The sequence below is a fragment of the Anguilla rostrata genome, chromosome 1, assembly GCF_018555375.3.
Source record: "Anguilla rostrata isolate EN2019 chromosome 1, ASM1855537v3, whole genome shotgun sequence".
NCBI classification, from domain to species: Eukaryota; Metazoa; Chordata; class Actinopteri; order Anguilliformes; family Anguillidae; genus Anguilla; species Anguilla rostrata.
This window is the reverse complement of record NC_057933.1, coordinates 60,650,271-60,671,326: the sequence shown is the minus strand read 5'-3', so window position 1 is coordinate 60,671,326 and position 21,056 is coordinate 60,650,271. Positions and strand designations below refer to the sequence as shown.

General features: G+C 39.3%; 1 protein-coding gene across 1 annotated transcript in view; it reads left to right on the top strand.

Moving 5' to 3' along the window:
- LOC135260818 (gamma-aminobutyric acid type B receptor subunit 2-like) overlaps positions 1 to 19,343 on the top strand; it is a 98,061-nt gene extending 78,718 nt beyond the window's left edge. The window contains exons 14-19 of the mRNA XM_064346436.1: positions 8,104 to 8,214; positions 10,343 to 10,567; positions 11,448 to 11,630; positions 12,704 to 12,833; positions 15,099 to 15,204; positions 17,520 to 19,343. Of these exons, the coding sequence (XP_064202506.1) occupies positions 8,104 to 8,214; positions 10,343 to 10,567; positions 11,448 to 11,630; positions 12,704 to 12,833; positions 15,099 to 15,204; positions 17,520 to 17,685 (921 nt within the window). The 3' untranslated portion in view covers positions 17,686 to 19,343. The remainder of the gene's footprint in view (positions 1 to 8,103; positions 8,215 to 10,342; positions 10,568 to 11,447; positions 11,631 to 12,703; positions 12,834 to 15,098; positions 15,205 to 17,519) is intronic.
- The last annotated feature ends 1,713 nt before the right edge of the window (positions 19,344 to 21,056 follow it).

The following is a 21,056-nucleotide window of genomic DNA, read 5'->3' as shown; positions in this document are numbered from 1 at the left end:
ATATAACCACATGCTTGATGAGGCCAAATACATGAAATGTGACTGGTTGGACAGGAACACACTCATGCTGAACCTACACTTGCAAGTAAAATCACACCGATCTTACCTCAGTTGGTGCACATGGTTATCACACCACACGATTAGTGTGAGATGAATACAGACTTTTTCTCATCTTTATCATTTCGACAATATCACACATTATTAATATTATCATAAATCTTAAGTTTAGGCTGATTTGTGATGGTGAATGATGCAATTTATAATCCTACACTGTCAACAGCCAGTAGGTGCGCTGTCTTTGTGATGTCAGACACACAAAGACAGCGCACCTACCAGGGGCCTGTTCACATTGTGCTTTTTCTTCTCTTTGTGGTCATTTTAGCACAGACCATTACACTCGTAAATGCAGCAGTGGCCAAAAGCTGTTGCTGCTGTTGCCATTGCCCTTTTGGTTTACACAGTACTGTTCCTCTTTTACTTCTCTGTGAAATTATCTGACAGGAAGAGGAGGGCCAAAGAAATCCTGTTGGAGTCACATAATGTGTGATGCCGCATGATGCCTAGTTTTTGCAAAATCTTAAGCTGTGTGGACTTCTAGGACTAAAAACCAATGACATGACAGATTGTTGTTAAATGTGAGTGTGTGCCAAACTTTACTTGTCTAGAAGCCTCCTAATGTATGGAAGGCATAAGTAATGCTTAAGAAAATGAGTCTGATTATGTTATGTTATGTTATTCTGTATGTGGAATTATATATACAGACCACAGTCAGACACTGACCTGCCCTACATAACACAAGGGGAAATGTACCAATAGGAATTTGACAGCTTGCATTGGTAAACGTGGTTGAGGACAAGCATGCTGAGATGAGACCTTTCAACCATATGGCTGCTATTAAACTCTGCACCAGTAATTTACTGACGCTTGCTTACTGAATCTTGGGCTACTGCACCATATGGTTGTCCTAGAATCGCAGAAATCACCAGGGCATATCTAAAGAGATTAAATTTTATATCCCAGACTGTGTATTTATTTTGTTGTTCTGGAGATGATATCATAATTAATTTGTTGTGTAAAATATGTTGGGTAAATGGTGTAATTGTTGTTTTAGATGCATTTTACGTAATTTCAGGTTACATTAAGATTATAATACTTTAAATTATTTAAAAGCAGCATAGCAGATGTACGAAAATACATCAGGGCTGCCCAGCACTTTTCCTGGAGTTCTACAGTGCTGTTGGTTTCCACCCCAACCCTAATACATCCTATCTCAGCACTCATTGAGCTGCTAGTGACTAGAATCAGGCCTGCAAAGTTAGGGTTGAAATGAAAACCTACTGGGCTGTATATATCCAGGTACAGGTTTGGATAGCCCTGGTGTACACATATTTTTGTTTGTTTACACATGCTTACTCAATTAGCAGTGATCTTGTAATTACTGTAGAATGGGAGAGGAGTTCGGCTGACAAGATTTCAAAATGAAGGTTAATCTTAATAGCAGTCAAGATATTTGTACTCTCACATATGTCGTGCATATACATAATTATAATATGCTTGCATGTGCCACCTGTTGGTCAGGTGAAACAGCACAGTTATACTGGGCAAAGGAGCACTGAGCAATTCTACAGTCCTAACTGGCAGGTGTTTGTGCTTGTTTATTGGTATACAATGTCACTCCAGTGCCTTGGCGCCCCCTGGTGGAGCTAAAAAGAGCTGGTTTGAGTGTGTTCCTGCAGAGAGCTGGACTCTCTTACAGAGATAAGGTCACAGGAGGACTACTGAATTATGCTGAGCGTCCTGGCATCCACTGCCAGCAAGATGGTCAAATGTGGTTTAACCAGCTGCTGGTCATAGGCCAGGTGTTTGTTCAGCAGCATTAGGCCTTGTGTGCCCACCGTCATTCCTGGATGAAGAGGAGACCCATTTCAGCTCTGTTCACATGTAATGACTTCAGAGAAGGGTCTATCTGAACTTCTAGCTTCTCTCTTTAAATCCAGGTAATTTCAACCTGGAGTGGGATACTTAAACTTTGGAAAATGTTTCTGCAAGAATATGAATCTGCTTAAGAGTCAGGCAACATTTAAGCTGTATCAGTAGCCTGGGATAAGGGTGTCGACTTTGACAAGACTTCAGTTCAGAATTTAATCTGAGGTCACAAAAAGCTGATGACAGAAATGAAACAGCTTACAAACTACTCATTATTGAAATAGTATCTGTTGTGAAGAGTTCATGCCTTTTTTTTTTGTCTGGCAGCTGGTATTCAGCTTGCCATTTACATGAGTGTCAATGATTTTTGAAAGTCATTAAGCTGCAGGCTGATGGAGTAATTATGATCCTGAAGCCGGGAGCTTTTCTTTTAGTTTGTGGCTTGGTCTAATATTGAGCCGGAGGTGTGTGTGTGTGTGTGTGTGTGCGTGTGCGTGTGTGTGTGTGTGCGTGCGTGCGTGCGTGTGTGTGTGTGTGCGTGTGTGGTGTGTGTGTGTGTGTGTGTGTGTGCGTGTGTGTGTGTGTGTGTGTGTGTGCGTGTGTGGGTGTGCATGTGTGGGTGTGCGTGCGTGCGCGCTCCGAATTGCAAGACATGATAAAATCAATACAGTGCCTAGAATGATCAAGGTGATGACAGAGCATAGTCACAGTCTGAAACTAGCCAGATTAAATCAGATTAATCTTTATCCTTTTTTGTATGGGACATTTTTTCATAATCCAACTGCAATAAGTGTCTACCCATATAGATAATACTTTTTTTATTTCAGTTTGTTACTGTATTAATTTTCAATTGTCCCTGTAAGATTTTATGAGCAATGAAGGCTAGTTTAGAAGTTTCTGATGACCAGCCTGCTTTACAATAGCAGCTATAGCACCTTTTGGGGGTTTGTGGTCTAAAGCAAGAAGAAACACTTTGAAGTAATTCCAAAGCAGCTTGTACAGCAGTGTTATGTTTACAAGAGCCTATATATGAACACATTAATTTAATAGCATTTATTCACAATTATATATGTAAATTTCAGTTTTTATATTGTCCATTACTTCCTTCCTTCTCAGTGCAAGTCTTTTACTCCCAAGGTCCCCTGTAGTAATGTTGATATAGAAAGCCGCACCATTTTTATGAGTGCAGGTTGCATGCGCCATGGGAAATAATTCCAAACAAAAGTAAGATCACAAATATTTATTAACGTGTGCACATACTACCTCTGGGTGCATAATGTCACAGTGCGTGCTGCTGTGGAGATTATGAGTCGGCTTGCTTCTGATTGAGTCAGTGATTGACAGCACACAGTGGCTCCACCTATTGTGAGGTTCATGAAATCTCACTCTGACATCACGAAGTCCTTGTTGAGACTGTGTGTAGTCATAAAGCTCATTTGAATTTGTTTTTATAGTTCCCCATTAGCATTTCATCAGAATTCATCTTGTGAGAGGACAAAGCACAGGCATTTGTAAATGTTAGCATGTCGGTCTCGCTAAACGGCATGTTGCTCCTACCTCCTGGTCCCTTTTTGTCAGGTCTTTCATTTAAAGCACTAAAATTGCTCCTTCTCTTTAGCACTATTAGTGGATTGGATCAAAAGGCTGTTGAAAATTCTGTGCCAGTTTTAATGCACTCGCGTGTTAATTGTGATAATCCCTTGGAATGACTGCTTTTTAATCTGCATGTCGCTGTGAATTGGGAAACCTGATTGGGCAGCATATGCTCTGCAGACAGAACTGATGCCTCTTCAGACGACCTCAGGTGCTGGTGAATATTAAGCATTCTCGAGCATCTGCTTTGTCAGCTGTGAAGTAACAAGGCGTGGGCCAGTCAGGAGGGGCAGGGACTGCATGGGTTTCTGTGCAGAGAAGAAAGCAGTGTCGCTCTGCAGCTTCACCACAGCACAGCTTCACAGCAGCCTGAAATGCTACAAACAGGCAAAGCGCTCAGGCGCTGTGCTGACAATAACAACAGCACACTGCGTGGGTTTGAGTCTTTCACACCACAACCCCTGGGGGGGTTCCTCCTGAGGAAAAAAAACACCACCTTCAAGACTAAGAAACGGTGAATCAGTGCAGGTGTTATAACCATATGTCATTTGTTTCCAACAGCATCAATGGGCCCACCACCCCCAGTGTTATTTATATTTATATTACTTATCTATAAACTGCTTGGAGCAGTGGTTCCCAGCCTCGGTCCTGGGCCCCCCTGTGTATGCTGGTTTTCATTCCAACCACAGTTTTAATCCCAGAATTTTAATTAGCTGTTAATTTTTCTAAATTAGGTACTTTTCATGTTAAGAGGGATTATTTACCCTCTTAAGCCACATTATGTCAGAAATGGCTATGCATGCCATGAATAAATATAAATATAAAGAATAAATGTCCCATGTTCACACTGTGCTTATTGTGCTATATTGCAAATTTCATTAAAAGGTAACAAAATGATTTAACTGATCAAATTAAAGACCATGGTGAGTCAATAGGCTCATAATTGGTGAAAGTGTGACACATGGCCACGGAAACCAACCCACTGGTAGATAAGACAAAGCAAATGATAATGAGCCAAACCTGCATTGCGTTAATAAGGTTAAGGAAAAAAATTATGAAAGAACACGTATGTTCAACAACCTAATTAGGAGCCTATCAATTCACCTCAGTCTTTACTTTGATCTGTTAAAAATGTTTGTTATTCTTGTCATACAATTGTTTGCAATATCGCACAGTAAGCCCAATGTGAACATGGGGTGTTTATTGTTTATTCTACATGGCATGCATAGCAATTTCTGACATAATGTGACTTAAGAGAGTAAGTAATCCCTGTAGCAATGAAAGGCACCTAATTTAGAAAACTTTACATTGATGGGTTTTTTTTATTTGCTAGCTAATAGATTGGGTCATAACTGAATTCATGATTTCAAATGTGTGCATGAACTGAGAGACCTGCCTAGAAAAGTCCACTAAACACTGTGGCAGGTGTAGGAAGTGATTCAGCCAAAAAAGTAATCTCATCCAAGAGGTTGTTACATCTGTGGAAAAGATGACTTTTAACAAAGCAGTTTATTACTGGTCAGATATGCCTGACAGGATAATTCCAGCTGTGTCATTCTCTGAATTCTTTCTAATGGACATCATTCTTGCTTTGCTTCGCTTCCTTTTTAGATGCTTATTTTTTCATTGTTTTTCTTTACCACAACATAAATAATCTTGCCAGAATAATAACTACCTTAGTAAATAATGGGACTATAACATACAATTTTCTATCATATGACCCAATTCAAAGTAATGTATTCAGCAAAGCATGAATTATGCATCAATGCATGAATCTGTTCAAGAGAGGTGCTTAGCTGGTGCTGTAGGATGCATATTTAATGCATTTAGATTACAATGAATCACAGCGGTGATGGTATTAGTGTATATAATATAGAATATTAAAGAGCAGTATTTGCATATTTGGACATTGGTTTGACTAGTTTGTTGGAATCCATTCTGAATGGAAGTGATTCTGTGAAAATATGAGTTAACTCATCAGTTGATAAATGCTAGCGCTACCATGAATGTTTCTGTTCCAACAAATGTAAATATCATTGAAAATGGATGATTGTATGGTAAATGAATATATTTGGAAAAAGTTCTTGTTTTTCCTCGCATTTGACATATCTCTGTGATAATAAGAGGTATGATGTACTCAAGTTATTTCTGATTGTATACTTTCCAGGGCACTTGCAAAGATACTGCAAGCAATGCTGTGTCAAACGATCCCTTGGTGAAATCAGGGCAATGACCCCGGTACTGTATCAGTTATTTCTGTTTACACACACAGCCTGGAGGTAGTCCTAAAAAGAAGTAGTAGTGGTAAAAACCCAAGGAAAAATCCAACATGTGGGACTAACTGTAATAATTAAAAAGTACTACTTGTAGGACAGGAACGTTATGTGCCCAATGCACAGAGGTCATGAAAGCAAAAGATACTTCAGCATTAGTGGCAGACTAATTAAGGGTAAATCTATTCCACTGTCTGACTGTGGTATGGAACCCATCTGCCAGATCAGGTAATGAGGGGTGACTGTCACCTTGCCTGTGAGCATGGACGTCACTGTGCAGTTTCCTGGAGTCACCCAGGTCATCTGCTTGTCAGTGACCTTAGCAGTCGTGGCACAGGAACAACCCATGAAGTCATATGAACCCCTGCGACACTCACGCTTATACATATACCACCCCCCCCCCCCCCCATTTCAGCACAATCTCAACCCCCTCATGACAATGATTGTGTGTGACAATGAATGCTTCATTACCCTTCCTCCCTTATTCTTTCTCTCCTCCTCTCTCTCAGCTCATCTTCACCATTCCCACAGTACCCAGAATCCACCTCTCTATGTTCCTCATTGCATTCTGTGTGTCTGTTCCACTTCATTGGCTCAACTGTCCTGGAGCCACTTAGCAGAATATCACTACTGTACAACCTTCCTGGACTAGAAAGCGCAGTTACATCACAAAGTTAATGTTCTGAAAAGTGAAGATGTCATCTTGAGTTGTAGGAATTAAAAAAAAATGTACACACAGAAACTTACACGCATGCACCAATGCATGCACCTACATGGATCACCCTGTATGGATGTAAGTGCCCTCATATTAAAGCTGACAGTTTATATATATACAACGTATTCATCATACTGCATATAACATAGTGTATACACACACAAACACGCACACACATGCACACACACACACACAGTTCAGAATCTGCTCATGTCACAAATATGACATAAGGCATAAGAAGATGCTTATGTTATACATGTTTATCGTACATTGCATCAATGATCATATGAATATTGTAGGCTGAGGCTTGGAATCCCATTTATTAACATGGTATAATAATTCCTGGTTTTTCTGAATTTTTTTGTCCATTTTTGGTCTGCATTTCTATTGGTTCATTATTATTGTCAGTTTGATAGTTTGGTCATTATTAATCCTGAATGGTGAAACATTGAATCTTTGAACATATGATTACTTGTGTCCATTAATCATTAATCAAGTTGTGGTTCAAATTGAGCCTTTAAAACCCTGCAATTAGCTACCACAAAGCAAAGCATTATGTTGCATAGATGAACATAGCCTGGATGTGCTCATATCAAAAAGTCCTTGGAAAATAGATTTCTGAGAACTGCTTTCCTTATTTTTTCATGACAAATACTGTGTATAATTATAATACTACTTCAATGAACATTTTTCTTCCATTCAGTGGCTTTCTGCCATCTGGAACTAAAATTTAACTGCATCAAGAAGTGTTTGTATCGCTCTGAAAACAGACCTGATGCAAACACAGTCTCTAAATCAGCCATAGTGCAGAGGTTTGGCCCCAGGGCCATTAAAGTGCATTTATAAGACCTCATCATTTGTCACAGTAACAGCATTGTTAGGATACATCTCATTTGCTGCAGTCCAGCGAGTACAAGCTGATGGAGCCAGGGAGTTGAATTATTCCACAGTGGACTAATGGGAAGGGCTGACTGCCTAAACCACTGCCCGTGAAATTGATGGCATGCTCTCTGCCATTACTGGACAGTGAACCCAGGGGAGAACCGATAACCTCCCAGCTCTCCCAGTTACTCTGGGTTCTCCAACGCTGGGTGAATATACTGGGTTCAACGTCTTTTAATGGAATGGCATCCAGTATGATTACGAGAGGGGAAGCAGACACTATAACTCGGAACATGTTAATTACAGATTTAAATGAACAGCTGATTTCTTTATATTACAGTGCGTATAAGAGCTCTTCCTTTGTGCACTTAACCTGAAATTGATTTGAGTATATATTGAGTATAACCCTAACCCTAACCCAACCGATTTTAGTAAAAAAAAAACTGATCTCATTGTGTTGTAGTCTAAGTTTTCTATATGCAATTTTTTTTTCAGATTATCTGAAAGGTACAATAGAATGGAATTATAGTAGCCTCAATTTGTTCACCATCCTTATTGAGACTGGTCAGCTCTTGACCAGAGTACTCTGAATCTCCTGTTTGCTCACTAACTTAATGGCCACTACTGGTTAAACAATGCAGCTGCTATGAAAAAGGGGTTTTAATATTGATATTCAAGGTTATAATCATTTTTATCTTATTCGTTCTATTCCAGGCAGATCCACATGGACGTGACATGGCGATTCGGCCCTTTCTGGAGCACTGTGAAAACATGCACATGACCATTTGGCTGGGCATCGTCTATGCGTACAAAGGGCTCCTAATGGTGAGCTTGGGAAAAGGTTATTATTGGGTTATTATCAGCGGCCCAAAAAACCTGGATGAATAGCTGCATGGCTGCTGCACTGGTTATTCACATTTGCAAAGAAATTTCCATGATGATGTGCCCATTTAAAAAAAAAAAACAGCTGAAGACTACAGTGTAAAAGTGATGCAATGCCAATTATTTTGAGTAAGGTACTGTTGGAATACAAATAATGAAATATGATATGTTCATTTCTGAAAGATTAACATGGTTAAACCTTACATTTCTGAGAACTAAACTGCTGTTTTTAATCTGCAAGCTTTAAGATTATGATTGTCCATTTGAACTCATGGTGTAAATGCCTGCTAATGTTTCTGTAACTAGCCTCTCATGTTCATCCTTTCTTTTATAACTTAATTATCTTCTGCCAGCCAGTAATGTAGGTGAAGCTTGTTGTTCACAGACATTACAGCGTGGTTGCCACTGGGTTTAAATAATTAATTAAGATGCTGAATATAGAACAAAGGCTGGCAAAAGTTGATTGAATGTCTTTAGTAATTTGTCACACGTGAGCTTCATAGTAAACTGAGGTACCGTAAGTACGGCCTGTGACTCAGTCCCCTTAATTCAGTCCTTGGAAACAGTGTCCCTCTGTGTGTCACAGACACTGTGAGAGAATAATAGCTCTGTCAGGTCTGATCTCCCACTATGTCTCCATCCTTTGGGTTCTGTGTCACACTACTCCCCTGCCAAATGCCTTGCCCCTCCCATCTGTTGCTCCTCTTGGAGGACCAGAAAGTGGACGTCCTGTTCAACATCCTTTTAAAATCTGTGTCCTTGCTTCCCTTTTCATAACCAAGGCATTCAGAGTGATGACCCCCTCCCTGTGTTTTTGTCCCCATGTGCCTTGTTTTGAGATCAGGTGTGATTTCTCAATTCTCATCTTCTTGCTTGGTTTTATTATCTCAGTAGGGACAGAAAATAATTAGGGATCAATTAATGTAACATTTTGTTGTCTTCACAAACACACCTTGGTGAGTTTAGTGTTTACCAAAATGACCTCAGTCAACTGTTTGTGAAGTAAAGATTTTTCACTCGCCTTTATTTAAGAACAAACTTTGCCTGAGTTCAGGTGTGCTGTAATTATGACTCTTATGCAGTTGCCATATACTATGCCAAAGAAATGCATTTAAGGAACTAAGTTTTTCACCAGCTGGTTATGAGTTCTATTCCTGATGAGCAATATTACTTTTGAGGAATGCATTGGGCTTTGATTCTGTAATAAACAACCATTTCCATAAATAGAGACCATGAACATTATGAAACAGTTTGGCATGGCATCACTAAAACATGTTTGCTTTTGGTTATTTTTAACAGACATTTGTGTTAAGCTATATTTCTTATAGAATGCAATTTTTTTCTCCTGAAAGTTATTTAAATTTATTTGAGCAATTTAAATAAGTTGGTAACAGGAAGCTTGTCAGCTTTATTGATTCATTTGCTGTGTGTCCTACATTATTTCGCATCAAATCAATCAGTGCTTTTTACAGAAAACTGTCACAAAGACGCTTCACAGAGTAGCATAAAAAAAGCAAAAACCAGGCCTGAACCCCCAAATAGCAAGCACATGGGTAAAAAAAAAACTCCCTAGAGGGGAGAAAAAACCTTTAAACGGTGGCAATAAAAAAAGCTCCCGGATGGAAAGGAATCTCAGGAGGAACCCAGCTATAGAGTGGAAGCCAATCCTCCTCTGGCCAGCCTGTTAGGCAAATAAACTTATGTAAAACAGTCACCTCGAATTTGTGCAATGGAAAATTATTAAACGTTCATATTAGCACAAAACACACAAAACACACACTAACACTAACACACACTAACAACACACTGGATGGAAAAAGAATTCCAGACTAAATGGAAAGATTTCAAGTACAGATCAGAATTTAAGAAATGGCTCAATCAGACCAAATTAACCGAGAGTTAAAAATGAGTGTACTATGAGAGCCCCCTGGAGTATGGCTGGGAAAGAGTTGTATTAGGATATGGGGCCAGTGGGTATTTTACAGGTACATTTTGATTCTGCATGAGAATGTATCTGTGAAGCAACCTTCAGCCTATGGCCGTGTGTTAATGTTTCCTCTCCTCCCTGCAGTTGTTTGGCTGCTTTTTGGCCTGGGAGACTCGCAATGTAAGTATCCCAGCGCTGAACGACAGCAAGTACATCGGCATGAGCGTCTACAACGTGGGGATCATGTGCATCATCGGGGCGGCTGTCTCCTTCCTGACCCGGGACCAGCCCAACGTGCAGTTCTGCATCGTGGCCCTGGTCATCATCTTCTGCAGCACCATCACCCTGTGCTTGGTGTTTGTGCCGAAGGTGGGTGGGGTGACCTTTCCCATGGCATCGGTGTGCCTTTAGGTACAGCTTTAAGGGTTCTGATTAGCACCTACGATTGCTCTGCCAATTATTTACCACTTACAGGATAATTATCAAAAAATATATTTGTCATTCACCATTTTTAGCCAAGCATTTATCTAGGAATAATGTTGATATTGTTTAGATTATTTTTTTCTTTATCCTGTTCCAACAGATTGTAAAACAAATATAAGTCTGAACAGGTTATTAAAATTATTGCACTTTGGCTGCTTTGTGGAGGACACTTGCTAACTCATTGTTTTAGTCTTAATATATCATATCACCATGAATATGTTTGTCGTATGATACTCCTTAATATGTTTTCAAAAGTCGGTATGTAAATAACATGGTCCCAACAAATCAGTTTATTGCATTAGTCTGATACGTAACTATTTTAAATTCTCAACAAAGTAGCTGCCTTGTAGTTATGTAACAAAACAATCATTGGTTCCTTTAAAGATTACAGTTTTTCTGTTTTGCTCTGACGCTATTTATTTTCATTAAGTATTTTTAATGTTAATGAACTAGTCTTAATGAATATTAATTTGATACTTAATACTTCATTAAATTATTTGATTGAAATCAGATATATTGGATTGCCAATATACACATATGCACTGCTGTAATAGTGCTGCACATGTCAAAAATGTGATGATCCATTAAATAAATTAGTAAGGGACTTTATTATTTTTTTGTATTTTTTTTTTGTTTTGCAAATATAATTAAAGGGAGTCATCCTTAACATAAAATACAATCATTATTTTTCTTAAACAAAAATATTAGCTTTTAGAAAAAATGAACAAAAGCTGGTTACATTTGTGTCCATTTTTGACCTCTGCAGCTGCTAACAATGAGAACGAATCCAGATGCAGCCACTCAGAATAGGAGGTTCCAGTTCACGCAGAACCAGAAGAAGGAGGACTCTAAGACCTCAGCCTCTGTGGCCAGTGTCAACCAGGCCAGCACATCCCGACTGGACAGCCTGCAGGCTAACAACCATCAACTCCGGATGCGAATAACAGAGGTGACTCTCCCATCATTACTGTAGACAACTAATTCAGAGAATTAGCATCATGGGAACTGTGACCCTCATTCTTAATTACACAACAGACACCTCTTAATACATAGGGCTAACATGCTGTCTATTAGCATTCAGACAGATTTTACTGTGTGTGAATTTAATGTATTTTCATAATTTAATATTTTACTTTTTTGCCTAAAGGAAACATGTCTATATGCAGATTAGAAATTAATAATTTAGGCTACCATTTTACATTTAACGATTTTTGAATTATGCCTACATTTTGTTTTGGGGTGCTATTTTTTATAAATTGGATGAATTGGGTGTCTCCTAAATTGTAAATAATTAAAATGTACAAACAGAGAACACTGATGTACAACAGAATGTCCAGTGGGGGAGAAAGATTATTTGTGAGAGTTCAATTAACACTGTTAGTGTTGAATTAACACTGGACATTTTACTGTGGGTGTTGTTTGTAATAAGATTTTGAATTCCCCACAATCTACAAGCACCTACGGGAATTAAATTACATTCCTGACTGTTCTTTGCTTAGTTTAGTAATGCTTTTCAAAGTGTGCCATTTAACAAGTTACTATTCCTGTTTTATTCTGCTCTAATAGCTCCATAAAGCATTTATATATTTGTAGTAAGAATTAATATCACATGTTGCTCCTGACCTTGAAATAATGTGTAAAGGATTCTGAATATTGCATTTTTAATAGTTTAATTATTAAAAGTTATATTAATACAACTTTAATTCATTATATTCATGAAGTTTAATAAATAAAATTTTAAAATATTTTTAATAAATTATTTTAATACCCATACAGTTTCATTGGCTTTAACAGTTATAAGTCATTTAATAAGGTAATCTACAGTTTTTCAAACAGTTTGTCTGCATCATCGATTGGACATGCTCAGAACTGAAAACTCTGTAAATGTAACATGAGGCTGCACAAACCTGTCAGCAGAATATTCAGCAGAGTATTCTGAAAAAAAAATGGATCATGTGTGGAACCTCAGCTGGATAATCGGGCCTGGTAGAACAATCGTTTATCACATTGTTCTATGTCCAGCTTGACAAAGAGCTGGAGGAGGTGACAATGCAGCTTCAGGACACACCTGAGAAGACCCCCTACGTCAGTCAGAGCCCGTACCAGGACACAAACAGCACCCCCAGCATACGCAACGTCAGAGACAGCAAAGGTACGGGAAGCCATCAGTCACTGTTTACACACCCCTAGCCTCACCGCCCGAGCCCCGCCTCTGTCGCCACAGTGACGCAGCACGAGTGGCAGGTCATCAATCCTCTGCTCGGTCCTGCTGACTCCCATCTGGTAACACCATTGGCTGCCTGCGTTCCTGGGCTTCTCCACAGACATTCTCATTGCTGAACAGATATTCAGCTCCATGTGTTTAATGTTGTGAATTCTGTGTCTGCCAGTGATGAAGGTGAAAGTGTTCTATGTGGTAGTACATCTGCTCACGAAGCGGCTTGGCAGCAGACAGGACATTCACAGCTAGCACACGTGGGCAGTCAGCAGTGGAAGCTAGGGTAAATTGAGGGTATTCTAAGGGGACATTTGCACAAAGCAGGCTTTTTATGTGGTCTCACATTTGCTAAATGATTGAATGGAACAAGACAGCATGCTGTACAAGAATATAAGAAAACTTGGAACAGCTCCCATGTGAATCATGCAGGCAGTTGAAAGGCAAAACTCAAAGTTGCAGCATTTTGGTAAATTATGGTAAATGCTGGAGCCCTTCTAGCTACTAAGCTAATTCTGTAGCCTCAGAAATCCTGTATTTCAGAGTGCACCTTTCAATATGCCACAATGTCAGTTACAGGCCTATTTTCACAAAGGAACAAATTCTGAATATCAAACCGGTATTCATCTTCAAATTCCATTCATGACACAAGCCCTATTTTAAAAGTGGCTTTTTCCTTCTTGGTTTTTTTGGCTGCATTTAGGAAATGCAGAGACATTATGTTTATGAGTAATGACAGTCCCTCGTTCATTAGTCCTGATTGACATATGAAGACAGCAGTAGTGGGGCACAGAGTGCCTTTATGTTTGTACCTGCAAGCTCTTGTCAGATTGCGTCAGTTTCAGTCGCGTTTCTGAAACACAGCCCCGTCGCATCAGGCCTCAGTGTTTGCAATGAACCTCAGAGCCCTGGAGCCCCGGGGTGCAAACGATTACCAACGGCGATGAAGAGAGAGAGGGGGACGGCCGGGGAAATGCCGTCCCGGATAACCTGCGTGGCGTCTCCAAACCGGCACCGCCGCCGTCCAGGGACCGTTCTCCCGCTTAATCAAACATTCATCGTCTCTCGGCATTGTTTGGGGACCCCTCCATCAGTCTCACACATAAAGACTGCGCGCGGAATGCTCACGGAAGAGGGGAATTAATTGGCAGCGGTGATCTCGGCTGGGGACCGGAGCTCGCTCCGGAGCCGCCTGCTGCGTCCCCCCGCCTGGAGAAGGCCGCCGAGCAAAGTGCTTCCTTTAATTATTTACACACCCAAACACGTGCGCACATACCCACGTGAGTGCGCACACTCGGGTGTGCACGCACGTGAACGCACACCCACATTCGCAGCTCACGTACTGAAGTTCCCCCTGGGAAAAATACATTTATTCTATTCTATTCTTTTCTTAACACACAAACACATACAGGTATGTGCTCATACGTGTTCACACATGTATAAAATAAAATGTATAGTTAGTTAACAAAGAGATATTTCAGTGTTAAATGTGCCAACGTGTGAAGGTATTAAACAGACGACCCAGTGCATCCATTGTAGCAGAAGTAAAACTGGCTTCACTTCAACAGTCCTAGTCCATGTCAGAAGGCATACAGGCTTTAAACTTCACTGATTGTGTTGACCCTGATAAAATTTTAGTTTCTACCATTATTTTAGTGCAAGAAATAATTTTCTCTGTTGGCTAGCGGGTTGAAGGAGATGGATAAATTAATCAAATATGGCAGTAATGAGTCAGAAATAACTAACCCGTACAGTACATTACATCAGCAAGAAAAATGGTTAAATAATGTCAAGATCTTGAAGCTTTAGCTTATTTAAATCTAATAGGCATTAAGGGTGAACCATTTTTCCTTCTGGAAATAACATTTTTGACCTACAAGTGAATATTTTAGCATATTTTTATAGGGCCATAATGTAGAGCAAGATATTATAATCTTCAAACCATGTCAATTTGACAGCAGAGGGGATTTCTGGGATCTGGGATCTGTAGCAGCATAATATGAAATTCAGAGCAGAGAAGAAGTGGAGCAGGTGCTTTAATGGAAACAAACACAAACATTCGTTTTCTGTTGGCTTCAATATATGTACAGAGTATTCAAACTTTTTATTCTCAGAGTGCAATTATAAGAAAGCTTTATATATTGTGCCTGAAGAAAGCACTTCTGGGATTCACTGTTTTACCTGTGTCTTGTGTCTTTGCAGAAGAAGACAGATCAATGTTGAAAAATCACCATGAACAGAAGTGGGGCTCAGTGGACCCCTCCAGGACAAACAGGGGACCCCTGGAAGACATTAACTCACCTGAGCAGTAAGTGGCATCATATTGTACAGTCACAGTTCACCAGTTACAGCACTCTCATCTGGCCATATCGCTCACGTTTTCTCGCTGAAATACACATATGAATCCCTTGATTATTGTGTATCAACTCTCTAGAACATTCCTCCCAAATGGTTATAGTCTCCTGTGCTATACACAGGACACAATGGTTTCTTTTTCAACACCGCCTTTACCACATTTGCCAAATTTATGTGAAATTCGGCATTGTGGAGTGATTGAATTTAGCCCTCAACCATTCATTTTCTCTCTCTGAATCCAAAAAATGATGATGATGATCACATCAATTACTTGATACTGGCTTGTTAGTGCAGTGTCATAAAACACTTTTGTACGGACAGGCCAGCTTCCCAAGAGTAATTTTCATTTAGTTGGTCCCTGGTTCTGATTGGTCATGTCAGAGAAACATAATACAATTCCCAAATTCATGTAAATGAAGACGACAGAATATACAGGATCATCCAGAGGTATTCATGCAGCATGAATATTTGATCAGAATGGAGATCCACAGTATGAAATTTGTTGGCAGGCTAGGAGAACAAGCTGGAGGTCCCTGCAGCGCATATTCGCTCATTAATATTCACTCATAAAGAATACACGGGGAATGAGTGAGGGAACTCTCATCAGCCCAGTGCATTTAGCATAAAATAAAATTTAAAAAATAAAGAATTGAACATTATGGTGGTTTTGGTTTATGTATATTACTTTCATTCATGCTCTGGAGAAAGTGCTTTGTATTTGCACATCTACTGCACATATTTCATTTCTGTCTTTTTACAAAGCTGTACTTTTCTAATGCACCTGTGCTTAATTGCATGCATTTTATAGTAAATGGTGAACTCTCAGAGGTGTTGGTGTGTTTTCCTCAACCTAAGATACGAGGTATAAACAATGCTAACGAGCACAGTTTTAATTTCCAAACAGCTCCGAGGAGAATAAAGTCAAATGAGGCGAAAGCAAGACACACACTTTAATAGCTCCCCAAAGCGGCCCGCATGGACTACCGGAAGAGCGGAAAATGAGAGCATGTAGTTGCCAGGGAAGAGTGTGCAATTCATCAGCGGAATAATGGTGGGACTTTCGATGCAGAGGGTGTGCAGGTCATGAATCACTGTGTTTTTCTGAAGGAAATGTGGCCGCAAGTGTCTCCGGTCCTTTAAAATACAGTCGCAAGATAGCACGCATGCACATTTGTTAGTAATTGCCCAATTAAGTCTTATAATATAATATAATAGGCCTGACGTATTATTATTATCATTATTATATTTGAATTTTAGCTAAGCGTAAGCTTTGACACAAGAAGATTGTCACAATAAAATGTAAGGACATCTGGCAAGCAAAAGCATAAAAGCAATAGAGTGCATAATAATAATAAAAATAATAATAATAATACTTCCTTCTTCATACTATCACATTGAAGATTTAGGACCCAAGTGCAGAGATAAATATGGAAGGCAGAGCTAAGTAAAATAAAGAAGCAGTTCACTTGGGAACACCGAACTCGGCAAACAAAAACAATAAAAAGGAGGACTTAAGATAACACTCGGGATAAAACTAGACACTGAGGGTCAACTGCAGTGTGCTTACCTCAGGTTTAAACTCTTAGACCACAGAACTACATTACAACTGCAACAGCTCGTCCTTAGTTCACATATTTGGATAGCTGTTCCTGTTGTAATGCGGCTGTGTGGTCTAGACAAAGCACACTGCAGTTGAACCAGAGTGGCTATCATCTGGTGGTAACGTGCAACAAAAACAACAAGACCAAATGAAGACGGGGGAAAACAAGGAACTTAAATACAAAGGGAAACAGGTGCAAACAATAACCAATACAACTCAGCTGAGACAGATCAAATGAAAGTGAGATACTATGACTGGGGAAAAGGAATCTGCTATCCCTGCCGTCTCTTGCCCATGAAGGAGAACTCTGCCTGGGCAAGAGAGGTGAATTGTCAGATCTGCATAGCAGATATAACAAAACTTCAACACTCCAAAATTTCAGCACACAACCAAATGCATAATAAAGAGACTAATTTAACTCCATACATGTGCACCTTGCACCAACAAAACAGGGCTCAGAATTTCTCATATTTCAACTACACATTAATTCATCTGATGCTTATGACATTTATTACCTGATTAACTTACAGTTCTTGAAAAAAACATGAGCTGTGATATATTTTCTGCTGGTTATTCACAATGCAAACAGAGCGTGGCTGCTGAGAAACAGGTAAGAATGCAGGGCATGATGTGGTCATTACCAATACCATTTCCTTTGTCATCCACAGCATACAGCGGAGACTGTCCTTGCAGCTGCCAATTTTACACCATGCTTACCTCCCGTCGATAGGGGGGGTGGATGCCAGCTGTTCCAGCCCCACTGTCAGCCCTCTTGGTAGCCCCCGCCATAGACGGGCACCGTTGTCCTATGGAGTGATGGTCTCAGGCCTGTGAGGACAACAAAACAGAACTTCTGTCTGCCTGAATTTCGTTTTTTGTGGTATTTGCTTTGTTTTTTAAAGTCAGACTGATGTAGTCAGCGATGGGGGTGGGGCACAGAAAAAGGAATGACCCCTACTCCGCTCTCACCATGTACAGAGAGGCTCTCAGCCCCAGAACACATCCATTAGGAGGGGCTGGCAAACCCTGCCCTCCCCAACCTCCTAAACTACTGGAGAGGGGGCCTGTGGGGTGCCTTTCTTGGCCTGCAGCCTTATCGACTTCAAAGAGTTTTCCCCTTCTTTTTTTGAATACTTGACCATGTGCGAACCTGTCAAAATACAAGATTATTTTACTGACAATGCCTGGATTATGTTATGGATGGGAGGGACAATTTCAGACCTGCTAGACTGTATTATTAATAAAGGCACCCGTGTAAAGGAAATAACCGTGGCAGATATTTAAATAACATACTTTTGGTCTTCAGAGTAAACTCTGAGTACAAAGTGACAGTTTGGGGGACAAGGGGCTGAATATGTAATGTTTGCAAGCATGAATGTGAGCGTGTGATGTAACAACGAGAGTTTGTGTGACGTTGGTCTGAATTTAAGTTGCTCCATTAGTGTTATAATGTGCAGGCTCATGGCATGGGTGATGACACACCAACAAAAAACAGTTCTTTAAACAATATGCACAACTGTTTTTCGTACATTTACAAAAATTATTCTCATAAAACAGGTGACAAATTATTACCATAGAGGTTTCATGACAGCTAAATCAGTACAAGTTTACAGCTTCAACAACACATCGGCTTCAGTGGAGGTCAGGAGACATCTCTGGACACATCACTTGAAATTGAATTCCTTCATGAAAATGAGGTTACATCAGTGAATATTAGTGAGTTCACTGCCACTTATTGATTTACGTTTATCACACCCAGACCCAAGAGACTCTAGATGTTTGTAGAGTGATATGGTTTGTGGTTGTCATGTGACCCAGGGGCACAAGCTAATCAATGAATCTCAATCCCTTTCATGAGAATACTACTGTACTATGCATGCAAATAAAAACCCTGTACACAAAGGCCGGATTTAGCACACTTCAAATGCTTGTTTTTTTTATCTGAGCGACTCACAAACTGTATTAGATAAAAGTTCAAAACAGAAATGGAATACGGTGTGGAAATATGCCTCTGTTGAACCTTTTAACCAACATGAAATATTTTCTAAAATTTGTTATAGTGTGTGATGGTGTTTACACTTCACAGATCATTTAAATATTGCCAAGTCATCTGCAAGAGAGGGAAGCAAGGTTTTGCACCCATTACCTTGAGTGGCAAGTAAGATTGCTGACTGTACCTTTCTTAATTACAGTATAATAAAATAAGCTGCACTGGCTGCATGCACCACATACAGCTATCCTCCGATAAAGCTCACAAACCAGACTATTATCCTTAAGGTAAAGTTCACTTTTCAATGCACAATCATTATTTCTGCATATCTTTCACCATTAGTGTTTTGGTGCTTGTTTAAGGAAGGATTCATCATATCAATATAGGGTTTTTTCAGTGTGCTGAAAGTCTGGCCAGTTACCTTATCAAGCTACAGTGATTCTCATTGGTGCCTATTGTCCGACCAAATATCATCTTGTCCATTTAAAGTAGCAGGATTTTTTTTTAAATATCAGGTGATAAAAACAATGTTCCTGAAGCAAAGAGTTATGTGTTTCCACATTGAGTAGCCTGTTAAAGTGTAGATAGTGCTAGACACCAGAGGAGTGAATCAGATATCAGACCCCCCAGCCTCAGTGAAGGTTATGGGTTCTCTCACATTTTTATAGGTGGCAGGTTCTTTTGCTGTCACACTTTCCTACATTTTCAGCCATGAAACACAAAAGTCACAGAAACTTTTTACCGTTAATCTGCCTCTTCTGTTCAAGAGGTCATCAAGCAATGTGAATTCTCTCTGTACTTTAATATCAGTCACAGTATTTTGTGCTGTGTCTCTGTGTATGAGTGTGTTTGTGTGTGTGCGTGTGCATGTGTGTGTGCGTGTGTGTGTTAGAATGTTAGGAGAAATGTAGATTGCAGTTCCTTGCATGTCTGAGTTTTCCTTTGGGGTGTCTCTAATTCTGTTGTTTATAAAATTAAACATGAGCATTATTTGCCCTTCAGTATTTTTATTTTTTATTTTTTACTTCAGTCACAACATGAATTCATGGGCAACACAATATCAAACTAGCCAAGACAGAGTTTTGAACACACAGCCCTGTGTGTTCACAGTCCAGTGTCCCAATCACAGATATATCAGTATTGATGCATGCATTTCCCAAGCATTTGAGAACATAATTAAACCCTCCTATTTTGGTAAATGTGACATGCCGATGCTTTAATGTATTTTTATGAAGGTTTTTATTTTATTATTTTTTTATTTGTTTCTTTGTTGGGGGGGCAGAGGTGTTTATTGTTTATGAATAAAATGTCCTCTCTGAAATGTCTTCTCTAAAACTCAACAGTGTTAGTTCAAGGGCTTGTGAGTACTCAGATATGTCATTTTCTGATTTGCTACATCTAGCCAGGGATTTTTATCTTTTTAACAAAATGTTTAGTGAATTAAAAGAAAAGCATTGTTTCAATAAACCTGGAGCACATGTCTAGATATCACCATCTAGGTGGCATTGTGGGGAACTAGGTTTAATATAATGGCTCCTGCACCCTGACTGGTACTTGCAACTCATTCTTATATACAGTATCTGTATCTATGTATTGTATAGTAGCACTAGCAATTAAGAGTTGTATAACTATAAATATTAAGAAGAATCACAAAACATTTGTAAACTCCATTAAAGTCCAGTTTACCACTGTGTCCTAATTTTGAGTCACAATGTAATGGACTGCCTTTAATTTTCACATTATTGTTAAATAAAATTTTAAAAATGTAAAAACACACCTTTCACAGTTATCATCTTTGGAATTTAAGTACAACCCCTTGCCATCATGTTCCTCAATGTTTATTTGGATTTACCAAATGTTATAGCAATATTAGTTTTGAAAACTAGCCACAGCATTTCATATTTCTGGAAAAAATCTATATATTAAGTTACTTTGGCACTTTTTGCTCATAGCAGCATCCATTCATCATTCAGATCTCATATTCATGTGACCAAAAAATAAATGAGCTCAAGTGTATGATAAGTGTAAAAATATTTGACCTCATGCGATAACCTATAGATTTATTTTTGTTTTTAGGTGACCTGTTATCAAAACATGGGCACACTGTGCTCAGTCAAACCAGTATTTGAATATACTCTACTTATGATCTTCGAACTATTTCACACAATTCTCATCATTGTATGTCAAGTATAATTTAGAGAGTTGTTCCACAACT